Genomic DNA, 18966 nt, shown 5'->3' on the forward strand with positions numbered 1-18966 from the left:
GAAATGATCCACCAACTTATCCAGCATATGTTTTACACAGCAGATACCCTTCCAGCTGCAACTCAGTACTAGAAAACATCCATACCAACTAAATCCCACACATACACGATGGCTATTTTAGATTATTCGATACACCTATATTGCATGTTTTTGGACTGCGGGGAAAACCAGATCACCCGGAGGAAACCCATGCCAACACAGGGAGAATATGCAACCTCCACACAGAAATGCCAACTGACCCAGCCGGGTCTTGAACCAGTGACCTTGCTGTAAGGTGACAGGGCTCACCACTGAGCCACTGTGTCACACAGAATAGAATATATAAATATTACATATTTTAACATAACATGAAAACAAATGATATATTTTCTAGTTCCTCTGAAAGGCCCGTCCTCAAGTGACTCTGATTGGTCTTGTGTCATAATGTGCTGCGATTTGCAGAGCGCCTCCACTTCAAGCCCGTACCTCATGCCCGCTCTTTAAAAAAAAATCTGACAAGTGTCTGTAACGAGTGAAAATGGGGTGCGGCTCCTTTAAGAGAGTGTGTGTGTGTGCCATTGTGTGTCTTTACGTGTGTGGGAGTGTTTATGTGTGTGCATGTGTAACACGAGAAGCGCATGTGCGCGGGAGCGATGTATATTTTTCTTTTTCTCTGATGCTCGGATAAGGTTATTTTCTGTAATATATCATGACAGAAGAATAAAGCACAAGATGTGGGATGCAACCTGTGTGAGCCTTGATTTTTTTTTTGCTGCTACAGGAGTCAGGAGAACTCTCCTTTTTTTTAACGCAACACATTTCACAAAGTCTTTCACATATATCCAGAATATGCAGGTGCAAGTAATATGAATCATCCACATATCTTTTGGGACTTCCTTATCTGAGATGTAAAACGCATGGCAAAGCTGCCTATAGAGAAACAATGCAAAGTCGCGCACACACATTGAGAGAGGCTGCACGCGCTGGTGAAATATGTGCGTGTGTTTTTATAGCAGTTTTAACTGATAAATATGAATTTGAAGCTAAATCGTTAGCAGTGGCGAACAGCACTTCCCGTTGTTTACATCTTTGCTACACCATACTGTTAAGGCCAGACACTGTACATGTCATTATCAATTTTAACAAATAAATACACTTTCAGGTCGTGGCTCAGAGTTCACAGCGTCTCCTTGTAGCTGATCCATCTTTGACGAGATTTTAGCCGAATCCAGCACTGAACTGGGAGAGATTCTGGAATCAATTTTGTCAAATCATGCTTGCTGTGTATTTATAATTCTCCGGAACATAATTAATGTTGAACTGTAAGCACTTCTGTCTTTGTGTCTTTTTCCTTTGGAAGACCAAATACAGAAACAGAGAAGCTCAGTGGAAATAGCAGCGTTTGGCCGGAATTTTAGCTCTCTCGGCTGTAACATTGCTGTACATCTGGCCATAGCCCTTAGCTGCGCAGTGTGTGTGTGTGCGGTAAAAGTACATTTGTGATCTCACAAGGCCCAGAAGTATTTTTTTGCAGTCCCCAAAATTTGTTAATTGTAGGCTTTGCTAAGCTAACTCTGTAAAAACCAAGGTCTCCCTTTGCATTCAACTTTGAGCATTTTACATTCAGTGATGTTGTTTATGTTCACACAGCTACATTACACATCAACTAAAGTTTAAAATATGATATCGTAGTGGACCACCCTTTTAAATTATTTGGTGTGACAGCTAAATATATTTTTAATAAACAAAAATCTTAAAAAGACTTATTTTATCCTGCTTTCCCTTCTGTCTTCCATCATCTGTATGGCCCATAATGCATCTCATTATGCGGGCCTATGTCTTCTCGGGTGTGAATCACTTTATTAGCAGAGATAGTTCATGCCTCGCTTACAGCCATCGTCTAGTTTCTGTGTTTAAGAAAATCTAAATCAATATATTGTTTTCTGTTAGCAAGTAAACAAGATTATTTTCACAAATTTTGAAGCAAAAACTTTAGTGTGCTGATGCAGAGGCGTCAATGAAAGTATCCTTTAACAGTGTCCACCCTCCTCATATGAAGACTGACAAGAGTAAAGATATTTGACTTGACCTGCAGGACTAAGACAGATGAGAGTAAAGACATTCAGCTTGACCTGTATGATATACCACACTTTCTAAGAAGTACTATCTTCAATTTATTGCTTCCCACAACCACACTGCCACCCTCCCAATCAGTCTGTTTTAGACGCAATCTGTGCACTCTGTCCTCTACTTTTCCTCTAGACACAGTCTGTGCTCTTTTTCCTCCACTTCACCTTAACTGTTTTATACTATCTTCCCTCACACAGCAAGTTCTTACTTTTTGATGCTAATACTGCAACACAAACATTCTGTTGCACTTTAACGGTCTAGACCTTTCCTCTCTCCACCAGGCCAATGCACTTTTCTCCCTCTAACCCATGACTATCCACAGAGAACTTAATCAGTAAAATAAAAAGCATAATCTTTTTATGATGAGTAAAAGTCTTTGTGCATGTTTATTGAATAACCCATGTCAGGTTACTATAGTAGAAGAATGTAAATTATGATATGCATTTATTTTATTGGAAAACATGTCTTTTCACAAAAAAGACTCATACAGATGCTGATAAAGATCAGGGACTGGCTAAAATGGGTATTTTTAAATTGGTCAGTGTATGTCTAGTAGATAAATCCCATTCCTACAATAGGTAAAATCCAAACATTACCCCTAAAACCACTGAAAACTTTATTAACTTTTATTATTTTAAAAAAGTTAGATCAATAAGAAAAATGCAGCATGCAGTTGAATTACATAAATACATTTGTTTCAAACAAGCATATGCATTACACAAAAAACTGAAAAAAAGGCTCTAAATTAAAAAAAAATAATTTACTCTATTGTTTTCAAAAAGGAGTAGATCAAAAGCAAGGTTGCAAAAAGCTTTTGTCCAAAAGACAAAGTACAACATTTTTTTCAAATATAAAACATGATTTTTAAATGTTGCATGGTCAGTGTTAAAAATATATCATACCAACAAAACAAAACAAAAACAGTTTTCCATATCAGCTAACTGACTGTTTTTTTTTTTTTTTTTTTGCAACAGGTCATTTGTATTAGTGCACTTCAAATTCAGAATATTTTCACAACAAATTATTAATTTCTTGTAACCAATAATTTTGTCTAACGTTTTATCTTCATGTACACATATTCAGTATAACTAAATTAAGTTTCATACTACGAGCTATTTTTAAATGATTGCTACTAAGCATTGCTCTATGATAACTGGTTTAACTGTACCACCTTTACCAAATGTAAAGTAATGTATAAATATACAACTGAAAGTCTGGTCTCTCGTACCATATATAAGAGGACTTAGAAATTTGGGAAACATTATAAGCACTAAAAAGCAAACATATATAGCATGTAATGCTGTCATTAAGTCAGTATTAACATAAATAACTTCTTGGATAACTCCAGCTAAGATGGATAACGCACAAAGACCCAGCTGTATTAGATGCAGAAGAACAGTCTTATTGGCTTTTTTGGCTGACATTTTATCACAGGCAGCTGTTTTAGCCACAGCTGCTATAGAGGCATAAGTAAAGATTATAACAAAACTTACTAAAGTAAAAAACATGCTTGTGAAAGCTATATCGAGTTTATTGTAGATCTGCAGCCTAAAAAGAGTAGTTCTTGAACAGAACAAATTCATTTCTATGTTTGTAGTATCAATGCAATAAAAAATAATAATCTCAGACAGAGACTTAATCATACCTAAGATACAAATAACACCAATAGCTATGTGAGTTCTTTCAGAACTGGTGAATTCTGCATGTCTGAGAGGAAAACAGATGGCCACATATCTCTCCAGTGACATTAATGACAGATTTAAAATAGAGATGTGATAGAGATATGTTGCAGCAATGAGAAGAAAAAGACAAACATTCTTCATAATTAAAATCCTACTGATAGCACATAAATACAACAACACACTCATAAGGAGACTGAGAGTATCGACCCAAAGCATCTGACCAAACAGAATATAGCGAGACGTCTGCTGGAAAACAGTCTTTTTCCTCAAAGTGAAGATCATGACTCCGTTGACATAGAGGAAAATAACACATGGTGTCACAAGCAAAAATGTCTTCAATGGTACATATTGATCCATCAGTCTCTGAGTGTTGTTAGATGTAGATCCATTCAAAGAAGACATTTAAAAAAACACAATGGTCAAATTAATCACAGAAGCTGTTTTAGAGTACAGAACAGAGTACAATCTGCAAATCTACAGTATGTGCTGGAGATGCTAGGTGCTTCTGAAGATAGATACCAGAGCGTCACATTTTAAATACTGTCAGACTTAATCCCAGTGGGGGGTTTACGTGTGTACATCAAAAAGCATTCCATAATAGCAAATGTAGCTGAATTGATTGTGAATTATTGACTGTGAATTAATTCTGATAACAGAATTGTGAATTCATCACAGTTTAAGGGACATTTTCTTGGTTCTTTTGTTTACTATATCAACACCTGATAGTGAGTTTATTTAAAACAGAAAGCCAACTGTTCTTAAATAGCTGTAGGATAAAGCTAAATGTAAACATATCAAATCTATAGTGAAAAAGTTACATTGCATCAAACCCAATCAAGCCAAAAAAAAAAAAAAAAAAGCCAAAAAGGTTGATGGACCACCCCTTTAAAAAAACATTGCGTTGGTCAGATCAAATGTAGCACATTCTCAAGGTGAATGTGTACCTTGACTCAAAGGGTCAAACAACAACAAAAAAAAAAAGGTCAAGAATCTTGGTGTTATTCCAGAGTCAGAAAAGGGTTTCAGTAATTATGTCAAAGCAGTAACTAAATCAGCATACTATCATCTCAAAAACATTGCAAGAAGAATATGCTTTGTTTCCAGTAAAGACTTAAGAGAAACTTGTCACCAGCAGCGTGGATTACTGTAATGGACTCCTCACTGGCCTTCCCAAAAAGGCAGTCAGACAGTTTTAGCTCATCCAGAACTCTGCTGCCAGGATTCTGACCAGAACCATAAAATTGGAGCACATCACATCTGTCCTCAGGTCTTTACACTGACTCCCAGTTACATTTAGAATAGATTTTAAAGTATTATTACTCATCTTTATTTTTTTTAACCTTTTAAAACCTGTTCAACACATTTTGATCTGTTTTATCTGTTTTTAATCATTTTTATTCTGTTATTATTTTCTTATAATTGTTTCATTTATTCCTGTTTATGTAAAGCACTTTGAATTACAATTGTGTGTGAAATGTACTATATAAATAATCTTGCCTTGCCTTAGCTTTTTAAAGCCTGTGGAGTATAACAGACTTCAGGAGTTACTGGAATCATTTGTGATCAGAGAGTAAGATGGGCATATGGATTGAGCTCTTTTGAGCTGTATGCAGGCTAGGAGTCTTTGGAAGGCTAGCACTGAAGACTAGAGATTGAAAATGTAGATAAAGTGGCCTGTTGCTTCACCTAATGAAAAAGGAAATAGTCTCACAATCTAGTTCTACTAGGTCAGAGATGGTGGGATGCATGTTTGGGTTGAATCTGGAGGAAAATGTAAAGTCAGAGCAGCTTATGAATACGCTAACTTTTGTATTCTGAGAGATGAATGAAGTGATGTCAAAAAGGGAAAAATCTGGAAAAGTTAAGTTATAAAAGGTGCTGTAAAATAAGGTTCTGGGGCAACTGAACAAAATTATGTTTCTAGAGGAAGATTTGTGATTTATGGGAAAATCAGCTCAAAAAAGTGTTGGGGTTGGGTGCTTCTCCGCCTCTGGTGGCATCTGCCTGAAAATTCTTGAAAGAAAAACGAGAAAGATGTTTGGTTTTTGAACTAGTGATGTGCTTTGTGGTTAAGATAAATTGATCAATAGCTGAGATCCAAACATCTTAACAGAGGTGGTTGGAGATAAAGGGGCAGCCTTGCAGAATAATGCACATTGGAAAGTTCAAATGATTGAGGATGGATAGGAGCTCCCCTTTGAAGCAATATTTATTTTCTAGAAGAAAAGAGGCTACAAGAACCATTCTGTTGATTTTCTCCTTGGGTAGAGATGCCTGGAAGATGCCCAGCTGATCTGAGATCAGTTCTATTGACCTTGCCTCAAAGCTGATGTATGCAGCTACTGCCAGGCATGTCCCACCTGCCAGTACACATTCCCTGCCCGCTTAAACAGCTTCCCATCATTGAGTTGCCTTTTTAACTGATCAAGGTGACTAGGTGCTCTTCTCCATGCTGGACCTGCGATAGCACAACACCCAGCCCCACATCTGATGCGTCCATCTGCAGGATAAAGGGGCAGCTGAAGTTGAAAGCTTGAGGGTGGAGATGTACTTGATTGAGCCCAGGCGGTCCAGGAGCTCATCCACTCTGATCATGGGGTATCCGTTAAAGCTGGGGATCGAATTCAGCTTACAGAAATCATTACGAAAGTAAAGGGTGCCATCTTGTTTGAGTACCATGAACACCGTGCTGAACCATGGGTGGTGGGAGGGCTTAGTGACACTCATCTCCTTTATTTGAGACCCATCTCCTCTGAGACCCGGTAGGGCCGCTGTCGGATGATTTATCCCAGTGGTGTGCAGATGTGCTGCTGCAGCATAGTAATCCATCTATGCTTGTTGCTGAACACATCCTAGAACTGACTGACCAAGGTTTCTATCTCTTCATTCTGGCTGGCCAATAACTGCTCACCCAAGGGAATGATTTTTGGGTGTAGGCGGATAGCTCCCCTGAGGAGTGATCCAGCGCTTTAACCGGTTGACGTTTAGAACCATTTGTTCCTCATTGGCACACTTGCTGATGTAATTTATAGTTGACCGGCCCAATGTTCACCACTATCATACCTTGCCCTTGCCAGGATGCCAGGAATTTTGCTCTAGCTCTATGAATAAGAATTAGTACCTGGTCCCCTAGCTGGATTTCCCGTGATTGGGTTGGCCGGTCATAAAGACGGTGCTTGATTTGCTGGGACATGGCCAGGTGTTCTCGAAAGACGAACATCATTTTGTTGATTCACTCTCACATGCTCCATATGCGCTTGATCACACTGTGATTTGGTGTGGACTGCTGTTCCCAAGCTTCACAGTCAAGATCCAACAAACCGCAAGGAGAATGGTAAAACAGCAGCTCTTAATTGGCATGAAACTGGTTGAGGCTTGGGGTTTAAGGGTCTGCTTGAAGCACTCAACCACACCATCAGTCTGGGGACGATAAACAGGTGTGCGTAGTTGTTTCACTTGGAGTAGTCGGCAGATCTCAGTCATCAGCAAGCACATGATGGGGGTGCTCTGGTCAGTCAGGATCTCTGATGGAATCCTTACCCAACTGAAGAAATAAACCGTGTCTTAGGCAATTATTTTAGCTATGGCCTGACGTGGGGGAATTGCCATTGGATAATGGGTGGAATAAACAACTATGACCAGGATGTTCTCATGGCCCCGGGCAGAGTGTGGCCTTGATAATGCAGAGTGGTACAAGTGGGCTAGTGGAAGGTTTCCTATGCGAGATCCATTGACAGTTGGGACAGCAGTGCCAACAATAAAAAACAAAAACAAACAAACAGTATTTCACTATATGACAAATAAGGTAGCAAGACCATATAGTTGAGGCAGTAACATAGAAAGACAAAACAACAACTAGGATCTTGAAATGAAATACAAATTTATTAAGCTACACATAGATAAAACTATTCTATGTAAAACAGACACACAGATACACACTCAAAACTTCCCAAATTCTTGGAAGAGTGAATGACTGAGAATGAGCAACTAAGAGTCCCAGATGTCTAGAATTTGCTAAGTACTTAGCATTGCAACCTGAGAAAACCATCAAGCAGAGAATCTGAATAAAATTTACTGCTTAAACTTAATTCACACTAGCTTCAGCAAGAAATGAAAAGTTGGTTTGTCTGTACTTATGATTTAATTACCAGTCACTTGTCAGTTGGTTGACAAAAACTCTGGCAAAGCTAGTTGGTTTCAATGCAATTACATGATTGGAATGTCCTTTATTTTGGAAAGAGGGGATTTCCTTGGATCTCGTTGTCCAGGTTACAGAGAATCGACTTCAGCAATGCAGGAAGTTGATTGAACAAGGATTCTACTGACACCTGTTCCTCTGCAGAATTACAAAACTTAGAAAGTCAAAGTTCAGAGGAATTGAATGACTGACCCTACTGCTGTATGAGGCAGCGTTCGAGTGTTCAGGGGAAAGCAGTAATACGAGCAGAACCGGGTCAGACTGAGTTTGTGCGAGTCATTAATGTACATAGTAGCAGCATTGACTCCTGTGGCTTGAGTCTCATTAATGTAGCCACAGCAACGTATGATATGGGCAACTGTAGAAATGTTACAGTGGACAGATGCAAGCAAAGTGTGGTTCTTCCAGATAGCCATGTCAGGCAGGAATGTTGCAAGGACGGTAAGTGAGTAAAACTAAGTGAGTTCATAGAAACCCTTCGTAAAGCCAAAGCGAAAGCCATAAAACTTCACATTTCTAGAGTTTTATAGGTAACAGAACTTAATCCAGCCAAAACTGTAAATGTCCAATGGCTGTGGCTGCTAAGCATGGCCCCGCCTCTCTTTCCCCTAAGTAGCTACACTCATGGTAAGAGCAATCCATGATTGGGTGAGACAAATAAATTTTTTTTACTAATATTATTGAAAACTAAATGAAGCATTGTAAATAACTACTATTTCAAGAATTCACACTTAGCTGATGATTGATTATAAAGCGTGTTTGGCATGCTGTCCCAGCAGAGAGCCCTGAGCTCATAAGATCCTTGAGCCCAGGGCTCCCTCCCATTACAGTGTGAGAGGGGAGTTTGAGCTTAGGTAGATCTCAAAACTCCACTGTTGTTGTAGCTAATGAACAAACAGGAATTGCTATGAAAAGATAACTACTTACTAGAAGCATGTCTATGGTGCTGGTTTGGATTAGTGACTTAACTTAGGTTGCATGTTTTTGGATGGTGGGAGGAAACCGGTCCCAGGGGAAACCCATGCAGGTATGGGGAGAAAATATAAACTCCGCACAGAAACATTGACTGGCTTGGTAAGGACCAGAACCTTAGCTGATGATTGATTATAAAGCGTGTTTGGCATGCTGTCCCAGCAGAGAGCCCTGAGCTCATAAGATCCTTGAGCCCAGGGCTCCCTCCCATTACAGTGTGAGAGGGGAGTTTGAGCTCAGGTAAATCTTGAAACTCCCCAAAATGCCTTTATTAGCTCAGAACAGCAGCCACGCATTGAAGAACCCCTCCAAAATGCAGATAGACCAATACTATTTCCGGCTGCTGGATATAATATTGGGAAAGATTAGGAAGAAGAGAGGCTCCTAAGGAAGCAGTGTTGGAAGTTGAAGCTCAGGAAGAGCTACTATTGGAGTTAGAGCTTTATGGAGTGAGGGCCTTAACGGCAAAAAGAAAAGCAGCGGAATAATCAATGATAGAAAAAGAAAGTTACAAGAGAAACTCGACACTGAAGGAAGAAAATTTGTGGAGGGGATTGTGGAGGCAGTGGGATGATAAGTTAAGGATACAAAATATATAGGGAGGGATGCAAAAGTGGAAAATAATAGTGGAAGCAATCAGCACTGTAAGGAAGTAAAAGAAGGTGCAAAATAAGTGCAGGAAGGGAAGGGCCAGAGAATTTTAATGCCAAAAAGAATAAAAGCAGAGTTTTTTAAAGGCTGGGGAGGGGCAATGAATGACTGCTGTGGCAGTAGTAGCTCAGGGTAACTCCTGCAGGATTCAGAGCTGTAGGGGGCATTTCTCCTGCGCAAGTCTGGGAAAGGGAGGGGGATGGAGACTCCTGCAGGAGGTAGCTGGGGTGAGACTACTGCGGGAATCTTACCCATAGTTTCTTTCCTACGCTGGAAAAAAAGTGATATTTTGCTGAATGAAGAAAAAGTGGCAGAGGAAATCAACACAAATTGAGAAAAGGGGATCTAGTGGTGGGATAAAAGAAGATATTGAGAAAGAAGGGGAAGACGGAAGGTGTGTGTATATATATATACACACACACCAGAGGGGGCTAAATACTGGAAGCGTGGATGTGAAGGGGTGGTATGACTACTGCGGGAGTCAAAGCTCAAGGTAGACTCCTGTGGAATTCAGAGCTGTTGAGAGGTGAGTGGTGGTAAAGCGGAGCTTAACAGTGCTTGGGGAACTAAAAAAAGTAAGGATAAAGAGTGCGAAAAGTAGTCACGGGCCATCAATGCTAGATAGAGGGTTAGTGTGGAACAAAGGCAGGAGTAACTTATTTGAATATCTTTGATGAAGAGGGTGGTTTATGAGTCAGAAATAGCATCTGAAGGGGACCCGTGGAACAATTGAATTCAGTGTGGTAGCTTCTGATTGAGCATCTTGAATGTTTTTTGAAACATGTAGGTGTGCAATGAATGTGGTAATAGAAAAATCTGAGAAAAGGTGTTTAACAAAGGATGATAGAGGTTGGACAATTGTCTCCCACAGGATGGCGGAGAGATGAAGAGGTAAGGATATGGGGCATGGTTAGGCTTGTAGTCCTGGAAACACCTTTTGAAGGTGGAGTAGGTGAAGTGATGGTGGAGTAGAGTTTAAACCCCTTAGAAATCTTGAAATTTTCTTAAAGTGCCATTTTTTTTTTTGCCATTTTCACATTCAAATGACTTGCCATTGTAAATTTGCTTTTGACACTTTTGTGCATGGACATAAGAGTCACCATGGCACTATTAACTTCTATGGTCGATGTGTTGAAAGTTTTTCACTACCTGGATAATAATCTTTTCAAAAGTTAAATAGCTATCTGATGTGGAAGAGTTTTTTTTTTATTCTGTCCATTTAATCCATGATTAAATAACATCACATTTGGAATCTTACCATGATTAAATCACAAGCACATCTGGCCTAATTAATTTAGCCTTTTGCATCCGGGTCCATTCATAAACTGTCAAGAGATAGGATGGGACCATCCCATGTTCTGGGGGCTTCCAGGATGGTGACACTTCTCCTTTCCACTATTGGCTCATGAAGTGTCAATCAAAAATGCAAAAGGCCTTGGATTGCCTGGACCCTTTTCAGTCAAATTACTCTAAGCTGTTAGAATATTATGGATCTGTGGACAGGGGGGAGGGTTGATAGGTAAGTTTGTTAGGTTTGTTACCTCTGGTTGTTGGCAGATCGACAGAGGACACTAATGTCTGTTCTGTTGGTATCTTAACACCTGGTAGATCTTTTGGTCCTATGACTGTCTTAACTTAAATAGTAAAGTAATAAGCACAATCTTTTCACGATGAGTGCATGTGCACAAAATTGTCACTTTTTAGCAAAATTTGCTCATTTATAGCAATTACAAGTTGTCTTTGTGCATGTTTATTCAAATAACCCATCACAGTGAAAGAATGTGAAATATCATATGCATTTGTTTTATTGGAAAACATGTCTTTTCACCAAAACGACCCATACAGATGCTGATAAATGATCAGGGACTGGCTAAGATGCGTGTAGACTTTGTTTTTTGTTTCACATGTAGTGGTCACATGTAGTCACAATGAAGCTTTGGACTGGTCAGTAGTTAAATCCCATACAATAGGTACAAATCCAAAACATTATCCCTAAAACCACTGAAAACTTTATTTTTACCGTTTATTATTTTTAAAAAGTTTGATCAAGTTTCACTAAGGCAAGCATATGCTTTAGACCAGGGGTCACCAATCTCCGTCCTGGAAGGCCGGTGTCCCTGCAGGGTTTAGCTCCAACTTGCCTCAACACACCTGGCTGGATGTTTCAAGTATACCTAGTAAGACCTTGATTAGCTTGTTCAGGTGTGTTTGATTAGGGTTGGAGCTTAAATCTGCAGGACACCGGACCTCCAGGAACAAGTTTGGTGACCACTGCTTTAGACAAACAGAAATAGCCTCCCCCCATCTTGAATAAAAACTTTATTTTACAAAATAATTTAATTGTCTTCAAAAAGGAGCAGATCAAAAGCAAGTCTGAAAAATGTTTTTGTAAAAAACACACAAAAAATACTTCATTTGAAATAAAAAAGCCATAATGATATTTTAATGTTCCATGGTCAGAATATTATATCATACTAACAAAACAAAACTAAAAACAACAACAACAAAACTTTTGTTCTTTTGCAACAGGTTAGTTGTTTTAGTGTGATTCAAATTCAAAATTATTTTAAAACAAATTATTATCACTTATTTATTACATATAGTTTTGTCTAATATTTAATCTCAATGTACACAAACATATTCCGTATAATAAAATGCTATTTTTAAATTTTTGCGACTAAGCATTGCTCTATGATAACTGGTTTAACTGCACCACCTCTACCAAATGTAAAATAATGTATAAATATACAACTGAAAGTCTGGTCTCTCATACCATATATAAGAGGACTTAGACATTTGGGTATCATTATAAACACTAAAAAGCAAACATATATAGCATGTATTGCAGTCTTTAAGTCAGTATTAACATAAATAACTTCTTGGACAACTCCAGCTAAGATGGATGATGCACAAAGACCCAGCTGTATTAGATGCAGAAGAACAGTCTTATTGGCTTTTTTGGGCTGACATTTTATCACAGGCAGCTGTTTTAGCCACAGCTGCTATAGAAGCATAAGTAAAGATTATAACAAAACTTACTAAAGTAAAAAACATGCTTGTAAAAGCTATATCGAGTTTATTGTAGATCTGCAGCCTAAAAAGGGTAGTTTTTGAACAGAACAAACTCATTGCTATGTTTGTAGTATCAATCCAATAGAAAATAATAGTCTCGGATAGAGACTTAATCATACCTAAGATACAAATAACACCGAAAGCTATTTGAGTTCTTTCAAAACTGGTGAATTCTGCATGTCTGAGAGGAAAACAGATGGCGACATATCTCTCCAGTGACATTAACGACAGATTTAAAATAGAGATGTGATAGAGATATGTTGCAGCAATGAGAAGAAAAAGACAAACATTCTTCATAATCAAAATCCTACTGATAGCACATAAATACAACACCACACTCATAAGGAGACTGAGAGTATCGACCCAAAGCATCTGACCAAACAGAATATAGCGAGACGTCTGCTGGAAAACAGTCTTTTTCCTCAAAGTGAAGATCATGACCCCGTTGACATAGAGGAAAATAAAACATGGTGTCACAAGAAAAAATGCCTTCATTGGTACATATTGATCCATCAGACTCTGGGTGTTGTTAGGTGTATATCCATTCAAATTAGACATTTAAAAAAAATATCAAATTAACCATAGAATGCTTTGAATTTGCAAATCTACAGTATGTGCTGCAGGTGCTGGATACTTCTGAAGATAGATACCAAAGCATCACATTTTAAATACTGTCAGACTGAATCCCAGTGGGGGGTTTACGTGTGTACATCAAAAAGTATTCCATAATAGCAAATGTAGCTGAATTGATTGTGAATTATTGATTGTAAAATAATTCTGATAACAGAATTGTGAATTCATCAGTTTAAGGGACATTTTCTTTGTTCTTTTGTTTACTATATCAACACCTGTTAGAAAGAAAAAGTAAAAACAGAAAGCCAACAGTTCCTAGATAGTTAGGCTAAAGCTAAATGTAAACGTTTACAGCTTAGCATGAAACAGTGCACCCAAACACAAATCAAGCTTTTCAAAATAGTTGATTGACCACACCTTTAAACCATTACATTGGTCAGATGGAATGTAGCTGTTTAAAGCCCGTGGAGCATAACAGACTTCAGAAGTTTGTGGAATCATTTGTGATCAGGGAGTATAATAGGCATTTGGATTGAGCTTTTTTGAGCAGTATAGGCTTGGAGTTTTTGGAAGGCTAGCACTGGAGACTTAAGATTAGATAGAGATAGATAAAGTGGCCTGTTGCTTTACCTAATGAAAAAGGAAATTGTGTCACAATCTAGTGCTACTAGGTCAGAGATGGTGGCATGAATGTTTGGGTTGAATCGGGAGGTAAATGTGAGCTCAGAGCATCTCAGAATACCTGAACATGAAAAATTAACATGGCATCAAGTGTGTGGTCTGTGTGGACTGAATGGTATTCTTTACATAGTGTAGAGATATACTTGGTAAGGACTTTTAGGGCTTTGGGTTGTCAGGTAACTTGACGTGTAGGGTGAGTTCTTTGTGTTTCTTTGATGAGGAGGGCTGTTTGGGAGTTTGTGTAGAATTAGACTGTTGTTACTTAGACACAGAGAATTGTGCAGGGGCAAGAAGTTGATTATGAACCAATTTTAACCTGAGAATTTTCTGGTGGCTATTCCAATCGGGCTAATTATTATTATTTTTTTAATTAGTGGAAAAATGGTAAAGGATTAATTTATCATCAACTTTGTTCTTTAAGTGATTGACTTTTTCTGGTTTGATGAGAGCGGACTGCAGATTGGTGCATATGAGATTTTGGGATAGGAGATTAATAACGCCAGGGTGAAAACTGGGTGAGAGACATGACCGTAAATTGTTTATAGATATGGTTATGGTAGATGTGGTAGATAAAGCAATTTTATTGGTTGTTTTATGCACACCACAGCAAAAATTACAGATATGCATGCATTTACAGCACTGTCTTTTAAACCTACTGGTGTTAAAATTGGAACAGACAAGGAAGGCAGAGGAGCGCTGATCAGGAAGGTTGAGGAGGGTAAGGACTTTGGAAGTATTTGGGGGTTGCGGGACTAAGCTTGTGGATTTGGGCTGTGAAGGTTTTGGGATGGGAGGAATAAATGGGTTTTGATAGAGTGAGCAGGACATTTTGCAGCAAACAAGGAGGACTTTGTTGTAGATATCAAATTAGTTTTTTAGGCTGTTGGATACTGATGGGGGTTCAGGGCACATGTGTTTGGTGGGATGGAAGGAAATGTGGCTATGGAGTGGTATAAGTGAGTGTGTGTGAAAGAGATGGAAGAAAAGATACCAGGGCCGTATGTGGTGGCATGCTCCCGCTCTGTATGACACTGGAGATGAGAGAAGGATGGGTGGTAACGAAAAGTGAAAGGAATCACTGGAACTGTGATTCCATCACAGTGGAACTTGATTTGGCTGTCTTTGGGTCTGGAGAATGTATTTTGCTGCTTGCCCTGCATGCTCTGAATGAAGAGGAGCTTGGATCTGGTTGTGTATATGTCGGGCTTTGACCCTGTCATAATTTGTTGACCACTCGATGGCAGAGTTGAAGATGCAGTTCCTGGTTGCAAAGAAAAGTACAGTGTTTGTAGTTTGGATTTATTAAAAAAGCAGAGAATACTAATTCTGTGTTTTCGAGCTATTGATGGAACCTAGACATAGATGGGGAAGGCATGCCTCAGCATTTAAAGGTGCATGTAGCCTTGGTCCGGGAGGAGAGGTGGCTCCATTTGTGGTTGAAGAACGACTGTGGACTCTATTGCAGAGCTCTGCAGTGCATTGGTGTTTGGAGCCCTGGCAAGAGAGGCAAGAAGAGCCAGGCATGAAAATTTGTTGTCTTCAGGAGAGAGTTTAAACTGGTCTCTCACAGCGAGAGAGATAACATAGTAGGACACACCTGATTTTTTATAGGGGCTTATTTTAATGCTGATTGACAATTTATATGATTGTCAATGTTAAATTTGTCTTAATGATCTGCTTTGGTTTCTTTCAAAATAAGTTTATAAAACAATAGGTTACTGTTTGTAACCAAAGTTCTCTGAAGCATTGAGTAGAAAGATGTTTCTCAAACCCAAGTTTGCCCCACTTGCTGCATGAGAACCAAATATGCTCACTGAGGAATAGCAGTGCATGCAGAAGGTTTATGCACAGAGGTAAAGGGGCATAAGCCAGACTTGGTGCAATTGGATGCTACTGCAGAGGTTAGGCATGGATGCCTGTGGATCTCGCCACACTATATTTTAGAGAACTGGGGCTACGAAGAGTAACCCATTGCTTTTTAGACTCTTTGTTTTGATTTTCTTTTTGATATACAAGATTATGCAGTCAAACTGACTTTATTTAATATGTATTATTTATTAAATGTATTAAAACTCTTGTATTGAAACAGACACGTATAATGCAAAATAAAACGATTCTGGCAAACATGAACATTAATGCATATTTTACTCAATATTCTGCTGTGTTTATTCTATATATATATAGAACACACACACACAGCTGAAGTCAGAATTATTAATCCCCATGTTTTTTATCCCCAATTTCTGTTTAACAAAGTGCAGATTTTTTTTCCAACACATTTCTAAATGTAATAGTTTTAATAACTCCTTTCTAATAACTGATTTATTTTATCTTAGCCATGATGACAGTACATGATATTTGACTAGATCTTTTTCAAGACACTTCTATACAGCTTAAACGGACATTTAAACCCTTAACTGGGTTAATTATGTTAGCAAGGCAGGTTAGGGTAATTAAGCAAGTTATTGTATAGCAACAGTTTGTTCCAAAGACTATTGGAAAAAAAAATAACTAGCTTAAAGGGACTAATAATTTTGACCTTAAAATGAGTAAAAAAAAAAAAAACTGCTTGTATTCTAGGCAAAAAAAACAAATAAGATTTTGTTCAGATGAAAAATATTATCAGACATACTCATAAGTATTCTATGAACGATGAATATTCATGCACTGTTCAGGCATGATAAGAAAAAAATAGGCCACAAATGTGAGTCAAAAGTGAAGAATTAATTTAAATCTTTGTGGAATATAACTGATAGCATATAAAAAAACAAAATAAATAATAAAAAATAGTTTGCATTTGTCTGTATCTTAAAAAAAAAAAAAAAAAAAATATATATATATATATATATATATATATATATATATATATATATATATATATATATATATATATATATATATATATATATATATATTTAGTTAAAATAAATATAAATTGGATCCCACCATAATGCTTTATATCATAGGTCTCAAATTTAATTTTTGGAGGGCCGCAGCAGCTCTGCACAGTTTTGCTTCAACCCTCTAATCAAACACAGCTAATCCAAATAATCAAGGTATTTAAGACTACTAGAGACTATTAAGCAGGTGTGAGTCGGAGTTGGTTTGAACTAAACTATGTAGAGCTGCGGCCCTCCAGGAATTTAGTTTGAGACCTCTGCTTTATGCCATAGTTATTAGTCACGCCCAGCAAGGATGCACGAAAACATTTGGTCAGTGATCAGTGACTTGTTCAGAAGATACCTTTTCTTTTAAAACAAATGTTTGTATTTACATGCAGCCAAAAATGAAGTCAAGTTAGATTTAGTTTATTAGTGTGTAATTTAATAGATGTCTATGGTTACACTTGGAAAATGCTATTGTTGTGTCATTGCTACTAGGCATGTTGCTTTTTGATAACTGGATTAACTGTGCCACCTTTACCAAATGTAAAGTAATATAAGAATATACAACTGAAAGCCTGGTCTCTCATGCCATATATAAGAGGACTTAAACATTTGGGGAACATTATAAACACTACAAAGCAAAAATACATCACATTTATTGCTGTCATTAAGTCAGTATTAACATAAATAACTTCTTGGATAACTCCAGCTAAGATGGATGATGCACCAAGACCCAGCTGTATTAGATGCAGAAGAACAGTCTTATTGGCTTTTTGGGCTGACATTTTATCACAGGCAGCTGTTTTAGCCACAGCTGATATAGAGGCATAAGTAAAGATTATAACAAAGGATGCTAAAGCAAAAAACATGCTTGTGAAAGCTATATCGAGTTTATTGTAGATCTGCAGCCTTAAAAGAGTAGTTCTTGAGCAGAACAAATTCATTGCTATGTTTGTAGTATCAATGCAATAAAAAATAATAGTCTCAGATAGAGATTGAAGCATACCTATGAAACAAATGACACCGATAGCTATATGAGTTCTTTCAAAACTGGTGAATTCTGCATGTCTGAGAGGAAAACAGATGGCCACATATCTCTCCAGTGACATTAATGACAGATTTAAAGTAGAGATCTGATAGAGAGATGTTGCAGCAATGAGAAGAAGAAGACAAACATTCTTCATAATTAAAATCCTACTGATAGCACATAAATACAACAACACGCTCATAAAAAGATTTAAAGTATCAACCCAAAGCATCTGACCGAACAGAAAATAGCGGGATGTCTGCTGGAAAACAGTCTTTTTCCTCAAAGTGAAGATCATGACTCCATTGACATAGAGGAAAATAACACATGGTGTCACAAGCAAAAATGCCTTCATTGGTGCAAATTGATCCATCAGACTCTGAGTGTTGTTAGATGTAGATCCATTCAAAGTAGACATTTTCAGAAGTGTAAAACATGAAGACCATATTAATCACAGATGCTGTAGATCACCAAATTGAGAACAGTCTGCCAACCTTTGAATCTGCAAATCTACAGTATGTGCTGCAGGTGCTGGGTGCTTCTGAAGATAGATACCAGAGCATCACATTTTAAATACTATCAGACTGAATCCCAGTGGGTGGTTTATGTGTGTGTGTGCATCAAATACATTCCACAATATCAAATTATAGTCTTTATGTGCATTTCGTTATTAACCAAACTGTTTTAAGAGGGACATTTTTGTGCTTTTTACTTTATTCAAGATTTATGCATTTATTATATCAACATCTGAAAGTGGGTTTCATGGAAAAAACAAAAAATCTAAAGTCAGAGGTGTAGAATAAAGATAAAATGTGTGTAAAAAAACATGAGCACATATCTGTGCATCCAAACATAAAAAAGCTGATTTTCGATTGACCACCCCTTTAAGAAGCATTGCTTTTATCACTATTATGTGCTGCTTCAACAATTGTTGGATTTGGAGACACCATACCACTTTAGAAGGATGCATAAAGGCTGTTAAATACAACCAATGAATAATAGTCATTTTAATACATTTACAATTGTGATTTAATACTGTGATGGTTTTTCAGTAGCCACTACGCTGGTTTTTAGGCCCAATCCCAATCCTATTTTTGTACCCCTCCCCCCTCCCCT

At 37.8% G+C, this 18966-nt stretch overlaps 2 protein-coding genes and 1 pseudogene across 2 annotated transcripts; all 3 read right to left on the reverse strand.

The window, feature by feature from the left end:
• Positions 1–656: 656 nt before the first annotated feature.
• Positions 657–4235, reverse strand: or93a8 (odorant receptor, family 93, subfamily A, member 8). Its single transcript, XM_087301277.1, has one exon. The coding sequence runs from the start codon at positions 4191–4193 to the stop codon at positions 3228–3230; it is 966 nt and encodes a 321-aa protein (XP_087157403.1). The 5' UTR covers positions 4194–4235; the 3' UTR covers positions 657–3227.
• An 8040-nt stretch (positions 4236–12275) lies between these two features.
• Positions 12276–14097, reverse strand: or93a10p (odorant receptor, family 93, subfamily A, member 10 pseudogene; annotated as a pseudogene).
• Positions 14098–16878: 2781 nt separating this feature from the next.
• Positions 16879–18386, reverse strand: or93a6 (odorant receptor, family 93, subfamily A, member 6). Its single transcript, NM_001423395.2, is given in 1 exon segment — positions 16879–18386. A coding segment is annotated over 1 exon segment (954 nt). The 5' UTR covers positions 18269–18386; the 3' UTR covers positions 16879–17314.
• Positions 18387–18966: the final 580 nt, after the last annotated feature.

Source organism: Danio rerio, chromosome 21 (assembly GCF_052040795.2).
Source record: "Danio rerio strain M-AB ecotype USA chromosome 21, GRCz13ab, whole genome shotgun sequence".
Taxonomy (NCBI): Eukaryota; Metazoa; Chordata; class Actinopteri; order Cypriniformes; family Danionidae; genus Danio; species Danio rerio.

Bases quoted from the DNA above. Each gene is read 5' to 3' on its own strand.
- or93a8 (XM_087301277.1), bottom strand. From the start codon at position 4,193: ATGTCTTCTTTGAATGGATCTACATCTAACAACACTCAGAGACTGATG.